The sequence below is a fragment of the Euleptes europaea genome, chromosome 17 (genome assembly GCF_029931775.1).
Source record: "Euleptes europaea isolate rEulEur1 chromosome 17, rEulEur1.hap1, whole genome shotgun sequence".
In the NCBI taxonomy this organism is placed as follows: Eukaryota; Metazoa; Chordata; class Lepidosauria; order Squamata; family Sphaerodactylidae; genus Euleptes; species Euleptes europaea.
Window position 1 is genome coordinate 16213187 of NC_079328.1, and position 13109 is coordinate 16226295.

The 13109-nt window shown below is 43.2% G+C and overlaps 1 protein-coding gene across 2 annotated transcripts in view; it reads left to right on the forward strand.

Moving 5' to 3' along the window:
• The window catches only part of MTA1 (metastasis associated 1), a 115361-nt gene that overhangs the window by 32287 nt on the left and 69965 nt on the right, over window positions 1–13109 (forward strand). For both annotated transcript variants that reach the window (XM_056862901.1, XM_056862902.1), the window contains exons 6-8: window positions 7089–7206; window positions 10679–10781; window positions 12615–12714. In XM_056862901.1, the coding sequence (XP_056718879.1) occupies window positions 7089–7206; window positions 10679–10781; window positions 12615–12714 (321 nt within the window). The remainder of the gene's footprint in view (window positions 1–7088; window positions 7207–10678; window positions 10782–12614; window positions 12715–13109) is intronic.

Genomic DNA, 13109 nt, shown 5'->3' on the forward strand with positions numbered 1-13109 from the left:
TAGTCATGAGGTGTCAATGATCAAAGACTGTTAAATTACAGAAAATACTGTAAGTGTGTTATTGTTTTAAGCATGCTCATATTTTAAGTAAAAAACAAAGTAAAATATATATATATAATTAATTGGCCTTGTCTTTTATAAAGTTTGTATCTCCAGTACCTGGCATTACATTTTATGGTACACATGGCCCAGCCTGATCAAGTGACATTCATGTCATATCCAGCCCTCGTCACAAATGAGTTTAACACCCCTGGTCTAGCTGCTTCGCAGACTTAACTTCACAAACAATGTAATAAAATAAATGCCAGGGATGCCACATCTCATCTATGCCCTTTCACTGCAGAGGGAGTTATATCTCAGACTGTGTGTTCAGATACTGCACCGGGCATCTGGAAGATGCCCCTGGTCTTCCCACTCAGCGGGGTTGGCCATCAATAGGTACATCTCCTTCCACAGAGGGAGAAGCCAACATTGATTGTTAAAGACGTTCTCCAGTATGATCTGGCCAACTGCTGCTGACAAGATGGGAAGGAACTATTCCAAGGCACTGCTTGCTTACTCAGAGCACCTTGACAAGAGTCTCTGCACCGATGTATCTAGTTCTTTGGGAATTCTACCTTGGAGGTGGAGCAGGCTTCCTCCGTCGTCAACATATAGGTCCTCTTGAACTCAAGTCTTTCTCACACCAGGCCCACCATCTTATCATGTGAGGGGCGGATTGAGGCTACAGTGAACTCTATCAAGGCTCAAAGCTTCTCTGACAGTTTCGGCAGCCCAGAATGCAGGTAAGGTGTGATCAGTGGAACAAAAGTTGACTGTTAGAATGGGAGGTTTTTGGATGCGGGCCAAAGGAATCTCATGCTATGGCATAAGGAATGCACTTTGTTCCCTCCAGAGGGCAAGCTAGGGTCAGTTGGCTGTGAGGTATTGTTGAATACAACAAGAGCTGGGTCTGGTTTGCTTCATTATTGAGATATGTACATGGGAGCTGTAGGTCAAGGTAAGGGGAGGTAGTGTGTAATATAAGATGGTACATGGTGTTGACCAAGCTCAGCTTTAATCTGACATTTCAGGGACAGGTTTGTCCTAATGGTCTAAAAGAGCCTTCCCTCATCATAGATAATGGCCTCACAGAGGTAAAGTCCCCTCCTGTGTTTTGGCCAGGCAGTTTGTGTGAAGAAGTGCTGTAGGTAATATCCTCACAGAGGCACTTAGGGGCAGACAAAACAGCCACAGATAAGGGCCCATCCTGATCTCCTTGTTGGAATTAATGACTTGGTCTTGTGACGGTATAGAAGAAGAAAAGTAGGTTTTTATACCCCGCTTTTTTCTGCCTTAAGGAGTCTCAAAGTGGCTTACAGTCACATCTCTTCCCCTACAACAGGCACCTTGTGAGGTAGGTGAGGCTGAGAGAGTTCTGAGAGAACTGTGACTGGCCCAAGGTCATCCAGCAGACTTCATGTGGAGGAGTGGGGAATCGAACCCGATTCTCCAGATTCGCCGCTCTTAATCACTATGCCATGCTGGCTCTATAGGTGTATAGTTGGGCAGAGGAGTGGCATCACCACAATAAAAATGGACCTTGGCAGAAATGCAGAATCATGCACCCAGCAGAGACTTCCTCCTAGGTGGTCAGGATGATCTTTCTCATCCTCCCTCTGCATTTGGAGGGGGGGGGGGTAGAAGGGAAATAACTTGTTCCTTGTCTTTCTCCATATTAGAGATAGATAACTGATCAGAGAAAGAGTCCTCAAAGAATCTAATTCAAGCGGATGAGGATCAGAAGGGGAGAAGGGCTGGATGCCATTCAGCCCAATGACTGATGCAATTTTTTTTCCTTTAAAGAAGGTTTAACTCTTCGGCTCTCCCTACTTCCTCTGTGTTCAGGTGGTATTCCCCAGCTGCTACTTAGTTTGTTAGGTTGAGTCAGATGGACCCCTAGAGACTCAGAGCTCCCACTGCTGTCTGACTGTTCTCTAGAGTCAACTGCTTGGAGCTGGTGTGCTCTCCGGTTTAAAGCATTGGCCCCTTGTGAACTCATAGCTTGAAAGTTGCTAGGTGGTTTCAGCTTCACAATCTGGTGTAACTGGCATCCCTTATAAAGTGTCTTGAAAGGGGTTCTCTTGTTCCTTTCTTGGTGGATTCCTACAATGAACAGTGTGCTCTGTTGAAGTTGTAAACAGACCTGTAGGAACTTCAGAGGCAATATTATTAAGCTGCTTGTATCCCCCTGCCCAACAGGAGGGACTTTCACCCTCAGATAGAGCTTATGCCTTTATGCAAAAGACTTCCTGCCACTCTTTCACGGGGTAGCAGTTTAGAGCTACATTTGGAGACCCAGAACTGAATCCTCCACTCATGTTAGGAGAGCCAGCGTGGTGTAGGAGAGCCGGTGTGGTGTAGTGGTTAAGAGCTGTGGTTTAGAGCGGTGGACTTTAATCTGGAGTGGTTAAGAGCGGTGGTTTGGAGCTGTGGACTTTAATCTGGAGAACCAGGTTTGATTTCCCCACACCTCCACATGAGTGGCGGATGCTAATCTGGTGAACTGGATTTGTTTCCCCACTCCTACACATGAAGCCAGCTGGGTGACCTTGGGCTAGTCACAGCTTCCTCCTCCTCCTCCCTCTTCTCCGTCTTCCTCTTCCTTCTGAATGTCCTTGAGAGAGACAGGCTGAATAGAGGATGTAAACATATGGGATGTAAAGAATTCTACCTGAGCCCCAGATATACTTTACAGTGCTTCTCCTTGTTGGACCTGGGGTCTGACTCAGCTTCATGTTTTCACTTCCGTTTACTGTAGAAGAGCTTAATAGTTCTCCATTACATGCAGGAGGAAGTGGCTTTCACCCCAACGGCCCTCTCCTCGCACAAGGTGGGTAAGGTGTGAGGCGGACAGGAGCAGCCAAACTGTTGCAGCAGGCAGAAGCTTGGCAGAAGCTGCGGCAAGCCTGCTCTTTTCCTTCTCCATCCAGGGGACGGATGGACTGGGGGCAGTGCACTTTCTAAAGCCATTTTTGCCTGCCTGTTTACCTCTACTAGCCATGCTGACTGAAGGGAACCTCCAACTACAGAAGCAAGAAGCCTCTGGATACCACTGCTGGGAGACAGCAGAAGGGGAGGGCCTTGGCATCCGTGCCCTGTTCGTTGTCTCTCCAGGGTTGGCAGCGGTGTGAAAAAGGTTGCTAGACTAGGTGGACCATTGGTCTGATCCAGCAGAGCTCTTCCTATGTTGCATAATTAATTACTTGTGTGCCAGCAAGTAGCGGCCGACTTATGGCGACCCCTGATGGGGTTTTCAAGGCAAGTGATGAGCAGAGGGGATTTGCCAATCCCTGCTTCTGCATAGCAACCCTAGTCTTCCTTGGTGGTCTCCCATCCAAGTACTGACCATGACCAACCTTGCTTAGCTTCCAAGCTCAGGCAAGATTAGTCAGGGCGATATAGGTTTATTTATTTATTTCACATTTTGTGAGTGCCATCAAGACACTGCTTATTTGCCTCTTCTCTTTTTAGATGCTTCGTGGCTGGGGCGGTGATTTTTTGCAACTTCCTTGTCCCCTACCCCTTTCCAGGTTTGTTTTCTTGTGGGAAAATGCTAGCTGGCTTTTTAACCTATCTAGCACATTTTTATCCCACCCTTGCATCCTTTATTCCACCCAAGGAGTTCAGTGCTGCATGCATGGTTTTCACCTCCTCCATGTTAGCTTTACAACAACCCTATGAATCAGATTAGACTGAAAAAAAGAGTAACTAAAGTCACCCAGTAAATTTCACAGCAGAGTGGAGATTTGAATCTGGATCTCCTAGATACTAGTCCAACACTCTTTAAGTGCTTTACAAACATGTTCTGCCCTCCATCTCCCCACTCCCTACTGAGAGCTAATCTGTCATCAGCCGGCTTTCAATACTGCCACCCACAGAATACAATCACTGAACTCGCTTCCTGCCCTTTTATCTTGTGCCTTGTGGAGAGCCAGCATGGTGCAGTGGTTAAGAGCGACAGACTCTAATCTGGAGAACCGGCTTTGATTCCCCACTCCTCCACATGAAGCCTTCTGGGTGACCTGGGGCTAGTGACAGTTCTCTGAACCCTCCCAGCCCCACCTACCTCACAAGGTGTCTGTTGTGGGGGAGGGGGAGGGAAGGCGATTGTAAGCCGCTTTGAGACTCCTTAAAGGTAGAGAAAAGCAGGGTATAAAAACCAACTCTTCTTCTTCTTGCCAGTCCCAAAGGGAGAGAAGATGGTAGTTCCTAAGCACCCCACATCTAGGCACTGTAGATAGTGAATATCATTTGACAAAGTGACCCCTACACATAAATTCCAGGTTCCCAACAAATAGCAATTAATGAAGTTTCTCCCAGAGAACAATATTTCACTTGTCATGTATCTATTTGTTGCTTAGAATGTGTGTTCTTGACACTTATTTCCACAGTCATCTTTAAAACACTTGCAGTCCTAGCTCAGTGGAGCCAGCTTATCCTCCCATCCAATTTTGCATGCTTTTCCATGAGAAAAAAACCTTGGGTGTTTAATAATACAACTGTATGTTACATTATCAGCACTGAAAAGAAGCTTTGGAACTTCACAGCAGTGCAGAGAATGAGGGGGGAAAAAGTAGAAATAAAAATGTGTAAACCTGAGCAATTAGTGCTAACATGGAACATTTTCCTTCTTTCTGTAACAGTGAACCATGCAGAAGAAGAGCATCTTCAATCAAAAGAGGAAATAGAACACAGTTCTCTCTTTCTTCCCTTCTACTCCCCCTCCTTGGGCCCTGATTTCATGGGCGGTGGCAGTTCTGCATAGCTGTTGAGCACTGCCTCCCTTGAAGGCGAGATTATATATATATATTAAGAAGGGGTGTGTGTGCAAGTTTTGGCCCCACACATAGCCTTGCATGTCCTGCTGTGACCCCAAGACTTTTCATGTCAATGAGGTTGCTGGTCTAGCGGAGACTTATTGGGGCGATTTGATGACATAAAAGGCTGATGAATGGGCAGGTTCCAGGCTTTGTGTGTGATACGGTGAATATACAGTAGCTTCCTGTAGCAGCTACACTAGAAGACAGTTTTACCCTTCCAGGGCATCTGTATGTGACAATACGTGAAGACAATGTTAGATGTGGATGTGGACAGAATCCTGCGGGTGCAGAGGAGAGTGATGAGGATGATCAGGGGCCTGGACACCAAGCCCTACAAGGAAAGGCAGAGGGAGTTGGGAATGTTCAGTCTGGAGAAGAGGAGGTTGAGGGGGGACATGATTGCTCTCTTTAAGTATTTGAAGGGCTGTCACTTAGAGGAGGGCAGGGAGCTGTTTCTATTGGCAGCAGAGGATAGGACTCACAGTAATGGGTTTAAATTGTGGGCGGAAAGGTATTGGCTTGATATTAGGAAAAAATTATTTACAGTAAGAGTTGTTTGACAGTGGAATCAGCTATTTAGGGAGGCGGTGAGTTCCCCCTTACTGGCAGTCTTTAAGCAGGGGCTGGACAGACACTTGTCAGGGATGCTCTAGGCTGATCCTGCATTAAGCAGGGGGTTAGACTAGATGGTCTGTATGGCCCCTTCCAACTCTATGATTCTATGTCTGCATTGGTCCACAAAGTACCAGTGGCCTCTGCAAGTATGCTGAGCTGCTGTTCTGAGCATGGACATAGGTTCATTGTGCTTCATTTAGGTTTTGGCAAGTCCCTAGATGTTTCAGCCCCCATGTCCTTGGTGTACTGCTGCCTGCTCAAAAGTTTGCAATTGTGCAGAGCTGCTCCCTTCTGGGTTTAGTGGCCTCCGCATGGCCCTGTGATAGAGGCTTTTTGGTTCTCCTACGGCCGGGTCCGTGGGTACCATGTGTGTCTGCCCCTTCCCCTTCCACCTCTTCCCAGTCAGGCAACTCTTCCCTGGAAATCTGTAAGGAAGAGACAAAAGTTGATGTGCCTAAGTTGAGCACTGGCAGGGATGGAGCCTTATTCATAAACAGTAAATGACAAAGCTTGTCAACATTGTCAGCTAGGGCGATGATGCAGAGGTGACATTTTCAGTAGAGGGTTAATACGCTTGGTTTATAGCATTGAGAAAAGCTGGCAGCATTTGGACATGATGACCAGTGGCCAGCACTCAGACATCACAATGAACTGGAGTTCAATAAACCTATGGTTTAATGTGATTTCAGAAGGCAGCCACTATTTGCTTGGGAGAGAAAATTGGCTGTTCTTGCAGAAGCAAGTGTAAAATCTTTCCTTCAGTCATTCCCTGATCAGAGTTCTGTTTGGGAAGACTCAAAACTGGCCTATTTCCATAGAACAATAATTCACACACTGTATATAAGAAACATTTCTCTGAGCAAGAATGATGAGCTATACATCCTGCTGACCAGCATCTTTCCGTATTGAGGGTAACTGTGGAAGAGTCTTCAGAGCTCCAATGATGAAAGAATCATTCTTTGAGTCAATTGTTTCCTGGGAGACTACATAAATCACCTGAAAACTGACTCATGTATGCCTAATGAAGATACTGTATAAGCCTGTGCTGAACTTATGAAAAACTGTGTTGTCTTCCTCTACCATATAACACTTTGAATAAAGCTGAGTAACCTGTATCTGAATTACCAAGTGTGATTGTCTGATTCCATACCCTTCTGTAAGCAGAAAGGCAGCATGAGGATTTCCCCCCTCTGGCATACAAGTACATCAGGGTTTGTATGTGTGAGTGGGGTGGATGGGTGTCAAAGCACATGGACTGTGGACGAAGTGTAAGCATTAAACTGTTTCACTCCAGCTAGCCAGACATATCCCCTGCCTTGTATGCACAAGGCAACTGAGATCATTACTACTTTGATGCTGAATTCAGGGATCTTATGTAGCATCCTAGGTTGCAGGAAAATCAGTAAAAAGTATCTCCATTGAAAACTGCATTGCACAAGTCTTTTGGTGGTTAGTAATGGTACAGTGTACTTTTTGAAACAGAGTACAAGATTTGAGCTGTCAGGAATACTCACACCCCGTCAGAAATTTTGTTAGTCTTTAAGGTGCTGCTGGACTCTTGCTCTTTTCTACTAGGAATACTAATGCCACTATGCTTTTTTTTATTTTTAGGACTTCTTTTTTTATTCACTAGTATATGATCCACAACAGAAGACTCTTCTGGCTGATAAAGGAGAGATCAGAGTTGGGAACAAGTACCAAGCTGACATAATAGATTTACTGCAAGAAGGTAACTTCATGTCTCATTTCTGCTTACATCCATAAAGAAATTATATCATCGTGGGAAAAGAGCTCATGGAAGTGTTGGACTATACGTTGAGAGCCTTCCACCTGTGGACCACCTCCTGTAAAAGGTTGTGCTAAATATCTACACTTATCTACACTTTCATGACTTTGATAACAGGACTTCATTAATCCATTGACAAGTTCTATACTGCTAAACACACACACACACACACACACACACTTATCTACACTTTCATGACTTTGATAACAGGACTTCATTAATCCATTGACAAGTTCTATACTGCTAAACACACACACACACACACTAGTGTAACAGTTCCAACTTTTTAAAGTTAATACCCATACAAGAAACTTACTAAATTCAAGTCCTGATTTATACTCAGTTAAATTGGTAAAAATGCAGACCACGGGGGATATGTTAAAAGATCTTCATACGCTTTCTAAATATTAACCAAGGCTGCTTTTTTCGGGGTGGGAGTTTATTTATTGACTTCCTTTATGCCCTGCCTTTCTCCCCAATGGAGACCCAAAGGGACTTAGAACATTCTCCCCTCCTACATTTTATCCTTACAACAACCCTGTAAGATTGGTTAGGCTGAGAATGTGTGACTGGCCCAAGGTCACCCAGCAAGCTTCCACGGCAGTATGGGGATTCAGTCTTGGGCCTCCCAGACCCTAGCTGGACACTCTAACCACTACACCACACTGGCTCCCATAATGGTGCCAGCACCCAGTCCATGAATATTCCCATTGATTCACTAGCATCTCTTCTGTCAGTCTGTTCCCATAACCATGTACAATATCCCTCATTTCTTCAGTCGGTTGTTTAAACCAGTTCAACATGGAGTTTTATCCCTTTAGATATTTAAAGCATTTGTCAGATTGGATAAACAAAGGCTGATTCACTTCTTTATTAGCGAAACATTTATAACATTTAATCACTTCTATAAATACATGCAGTCTTTCTATAACTGTATACAACTGTGAAATGGCTTAATCTGTTTGGGTAGGTCTAGCTTTAGAGAGCCAGCGTGGTGTAGTGATTAAGAGCAGCGGTCTCTAATCTGGAGAGCTGGGTTTGATTCCCTACTCTTCCACATGAAGCTTGCTGGGTGACCTTAGGCCAGTCACCGTTCTCTCCAAACTCTCAGCCCCACCTACCTCACAAGGTGTCTGTTGTGGGGAGAGGAAGGTGATTATAAGCCACTTTGAGACACCTTAAAGGTAGAGAAAAGTGGGGTATAAAAACCAACCTTCTCTGTTTCACCAGCCCACAACACCCAATTGTCCAGTCTTGTCTCAAGGGTCCTCTTCCTCTCCATCTCAAAACAGTTCTAGTGCTGGACACTAAGCTCTTTGGGTTGTTTCTCAATCCCATATTCAAATTCCATATTCATATTGGAGCAATTTCTGAACTCCCAATCTGCTCCTTTCTTCACCTGCTCTGTCTTGCTTCTTCACCTTTTCCCCATCCTCCTGAACATTCTGTCATCTCCATAAAAAATATCTTCAAACCTTCATTCTTCCCTGTCTTTCCTGATCTGCAGTTCACTACACTTTTCTGTTCAGGATCTACTAAACTTAAAAATAAAACAACAATATTGGACTCTATTAGGCTGGCTCTGTTAGATTCATCTGATCAAATCTTTTGGCATGTGTAAGCAACCAGGGTTTCTTTGCAAAACTGCTGATGGTCTGATCAATGAGAGTAGTAAGGGCCACGTCACTGCCTCATGAACAGAACATAGGGATGGGATGAATGAGAGAGTGGAATTGGTTGACAGGATATTTTGAGTTGGCCACAACAATTGAAACATATTCAGAATTAAGATGGAAGGTTATTGCCTGAGAGAAGTTTTGCTCAAGGGTTGTTGTTGTTGTTTTGCCCATCTTTAACCATTCATACTTTTTCCTTTTTTGGAGATACTGTTCTTGTTTGGCTGTAACCTGTCATCCGGGAGAGGTGAAGATTACTTTTCTTATGTGGACCTGACCTCCTTTTTTGGGGGGAGGGGGATTGATGAGCTAGCCTCCCAGTCTGATTTTGGTTCCCAGGGCGCAAGAACAGGCCCTCTCATTTGCTTTGTCATTTGTACCTTCGGGATTTGACACAAGGAAATCATTAACCCCGTACTTACACAAGCATCAGAAGTTTTATAGAGTTAAGTTTTCTTTAGTGCTTCTGTAGAGTCTTTGTTGTATTTTGACTGACATGTTTCTAATATTACTGAAAAATTCTGAATGCCTTATATCTGCAACATATGCAAGCTGTTCACCCTGCATTTATTTCAATAAAATGTTTTATATAGCTAGAAAACTTCTGGAAACATAATGTTTCTTTTCTGAAAGGGTTTCCCCCCTATGCAAATACTTGACAAGATCCTTTGGCAAGTCTATTCCACATATTTGTTTTGGAACAGTAGGCAACAGTATTTATTTTAAAGCTAGAAAAATGCAGGAGAAACTTAGAAAGCCTTAAGATATAAGCTAATGCTTTCAGAGAAAAGGGGCAGCCTATTTTAATATAGCTATCTGCTAGCAGCATAAAAGGAAGAAAAGGAAAATGAAGAAAATACAACAATTTGTTCTTTAGCAGAACAAAGGTAGTAATCTCTTTTGGGACAGAACTCCATGTTTCACAGTCTCTGTCTCATACAGTTATGTACCACTTGTCATTTTTCCTCAGAGCAACGTTATCTGAGAGGAAACAGTAGCTGGGAGTATGAGCTGCTTTTCTCATGAGTTCTGTGGTCAAGTCCCAACTAGGGGCAAATCGGCAGTGGTAACGGGGTAGAGTGACAAGAGCTGGAAAACAGTCAAGCAACCCTCTCTTATCCATCAGTTATCATCCGCAAATCATCTCACCCCAATACCACTAGAAGAATCAGGGCAGAAGCATTAAGTCACAAATTTCTACTGAGATTCCTCTTGCTATTTTCCATGATTGACTGTTCCAGAAAGCATCTGCACCAAATTATTTTACTCTTCCCTCAAGATCACGATACATCAGGTTCTCAGGGGGTCTTTGTCTTAGACAAGGACTGATCAGGGCTCTAAGATCATTTGCACTTAGTATCAATTTTGGCCCTTATGTATGTCTGTTTTTGACCTTAGGGTACTTAATTCTTTTATTTAGTGACATACACTTTGGACCCCATTATGTTTGGTATGGATTAAAGGGTTACATTTGAGAGGAGGGAGCTGTCTCAAGGGGTGACTCTGTATTGCTGTAGGGTGGACATGTACTCCTCTTGATCTCCCATGTTTCTGTATTTTGTGTAATGTGGGTGTTAGATTCTACTAGAGAAGCAGAATAATGGAGCATTTCAACAATGACAGCAACATTTAAAGTATTTTCTAAGCAATGTTGAGAGAGCCTCAAATCAGTATGTTGATTTCTTTTGCCTTCTTTTTTTTTTTTTACTAAACTGTTTTTGATTTGGTTCATTTTCTAGGTGAGGATGATGGCAGAGACCAGTCCAAACTTGAAACTAAAGTTTGGGGGGCATTTAATCCACTAATAGACAAACAAATAGACCAGTTCCTTGTAGTAGCACGGTAAGGAAAAAGATCTGCTCATTTTGTCTCTAGCTGCTGATTTCCTTTTTGACAGCTATTCTATCAATCAAATATTTTCTGTCTTAGGGAAGAAGTTCTGTTTGCTGCTCCACTTGCTTGCTTTAAAAAGAGAGTGCCCTCAGGGTAGTTTTAACATTTATATACCACCTTTCAATCAATAGTATTGTAGACAGTACCTTAATAATGGTTTAACTTGCTAGTCAAGCACGCTTTTCTGGCACTCCGCATTTGCTACTCACCTCTCCTGCTTAGTACTCCCCCAAAGTCTTACTCAATTTAAATGTATTTCAAAAGCACAACTTGTAGTATAGACTGACAGACAGATAAATGTATTTTCACCTGTCAGTGGACTGTAGGAATCAGTAGGCATAATCTGCCAGCAGTGCTTGGTTAAAGGTACCACAGTTCCCCATTTCAGTTTGCTGCACTGGAAACAAACATTTTTATGTGGAAATCTCTGTGATAGGACAGGTAATCACTGTTGTTCTCTATTACCCCTTATTTGAAAGTTAAGATTTTTTGTTTTGTTTGTAAGATTGCAAATTCAGAGACAAAAATCAAAATAATTGTTTTCTTGCTTGGATGGAATCCCCCTGAAGATGCTTGTGCAAAACACGTAGGGGTACTTTATTTATTAAATTTTATTCCCTTGCACCATTCGTTGCATTTTGTTTTGGTGCAGCCCCCTCTTTTTGCTTAAAGTTTGCAAATTCAACATAAAAGCCTGTTTTGGAGAGTTCATTCCATGAGAAGGATTACAGATATGTCCCTGGAGCTGTTTTTAAGGCATTATGGTTCTCCATGTTCCTCTGCAGACTCCTCTCCCATTCCACTATGGTTTCCATCTGTGTGGTATCTATGGCTTATGGAGGCTTGTCTTTGATTGGTATCAGCTGATTGGCTTCTTCAACAAAAGCTTGCGCATCTGACCGTGAACATGATGTTGCCAAAGCAATTTAGTGATGCCATCTTTTATCACTGTCATCCTGCTGGAGCTACATGTTATTCTGGGGGAGTTTCTGGATGCATCAGTGTGGCACAGTGGTTAGTGTTGAACTAGGATTTGACTCCCCACTCTGCCATGGAAGTTTGCTGGATGACCTTGGGCAAGTCACACACTTACAGATTGCTACTTCTCTTCCATATTAAGGTCACACATCAAGTCAAGTAGCTTAAGAGGTACAGTCTCAAAGAGTTGGCCTATTGGGTCAACAAAGATTAGACTCTCGATAACCCCTTGGTACCTCCAGTTTCCCACATATGTCAGCCTCTACTTCAGTGGAGATGACTGAGGATGCTGAATGTGACAGGAGTCTCAGCTAAATCTGAGTGCCATATGATTGGCAGTGTAGAGCTCCAGGATCATCCAAGGAACACATATGTTTTAGTCTTTATAGTCTATTTATCAGCTGCTTATATATGCAGTCAGGAAGCACAAGATCAGTTTGTTTCACGAGGAAGCCCCCAAGATCTGGTAGAACTCTAACTTCAGAACATGTGGCAGAGGCAATACTCTAGACAAGCGCAGCAGGAAGACTGATCAGAATGCTTTTGCAGTGAATTACTTCCCTGTGAATGGAGGGAATTATGCAGCTTTCATAAGCATGGAAGAATCCTTAGGACCATCCCAGTTTACATTATGAAGATTATGTTCTAGAGGGAAGAAGGAATCCTCTTGTCTTTCTGCCTGAAATACATTAATGAAAGGAACGTGAATGGCAATCTGTTTTTTTGCTAAAGATATGTTTTCTTTGCAGATTTCATCTTTGTGTTTTGCTGTTGCAAAGAAAATTGATTCTGCTTTCTCCTTAGATCTGTTGGTACATTTGCTCGTGCTCTAGACTGCAGTAGTTCTGTTCGGCAGCCAAGTTTACACATGAGTGCTGCAGCAGCTTCTAGGGATATCACACTGGTGAGAATTTTGTTTTCTTCATTTATAGCCTACCTGTCTTGTTGAGACTCAAGGTGGATTATAAAAAAAACACAGTTTGATCAGACAGCGTAAGACATCCAATAAACAATGCAATAGGATTAGGATTACAGAACTAGAAAACAGTGCAAACAAACAATTGTGTCTGAGGCATGACATATAATGCAGAAACTGGGTGACAAAGGTGGAAGATAATGCAGTAAAAACAAGGTGATACATACAGTAAACAACAGGGCACTTTTGCACATGCTGAATAATGCACTTTCAATCCGCTTTCAATCCACTTTCAATCCATTTAGCAGCTGGATTTTTCTGTGTGAAATGACAAAATCCACTTGCAAACAATCGTTAAAGTGCATTGGAAGTGCACTATTCAG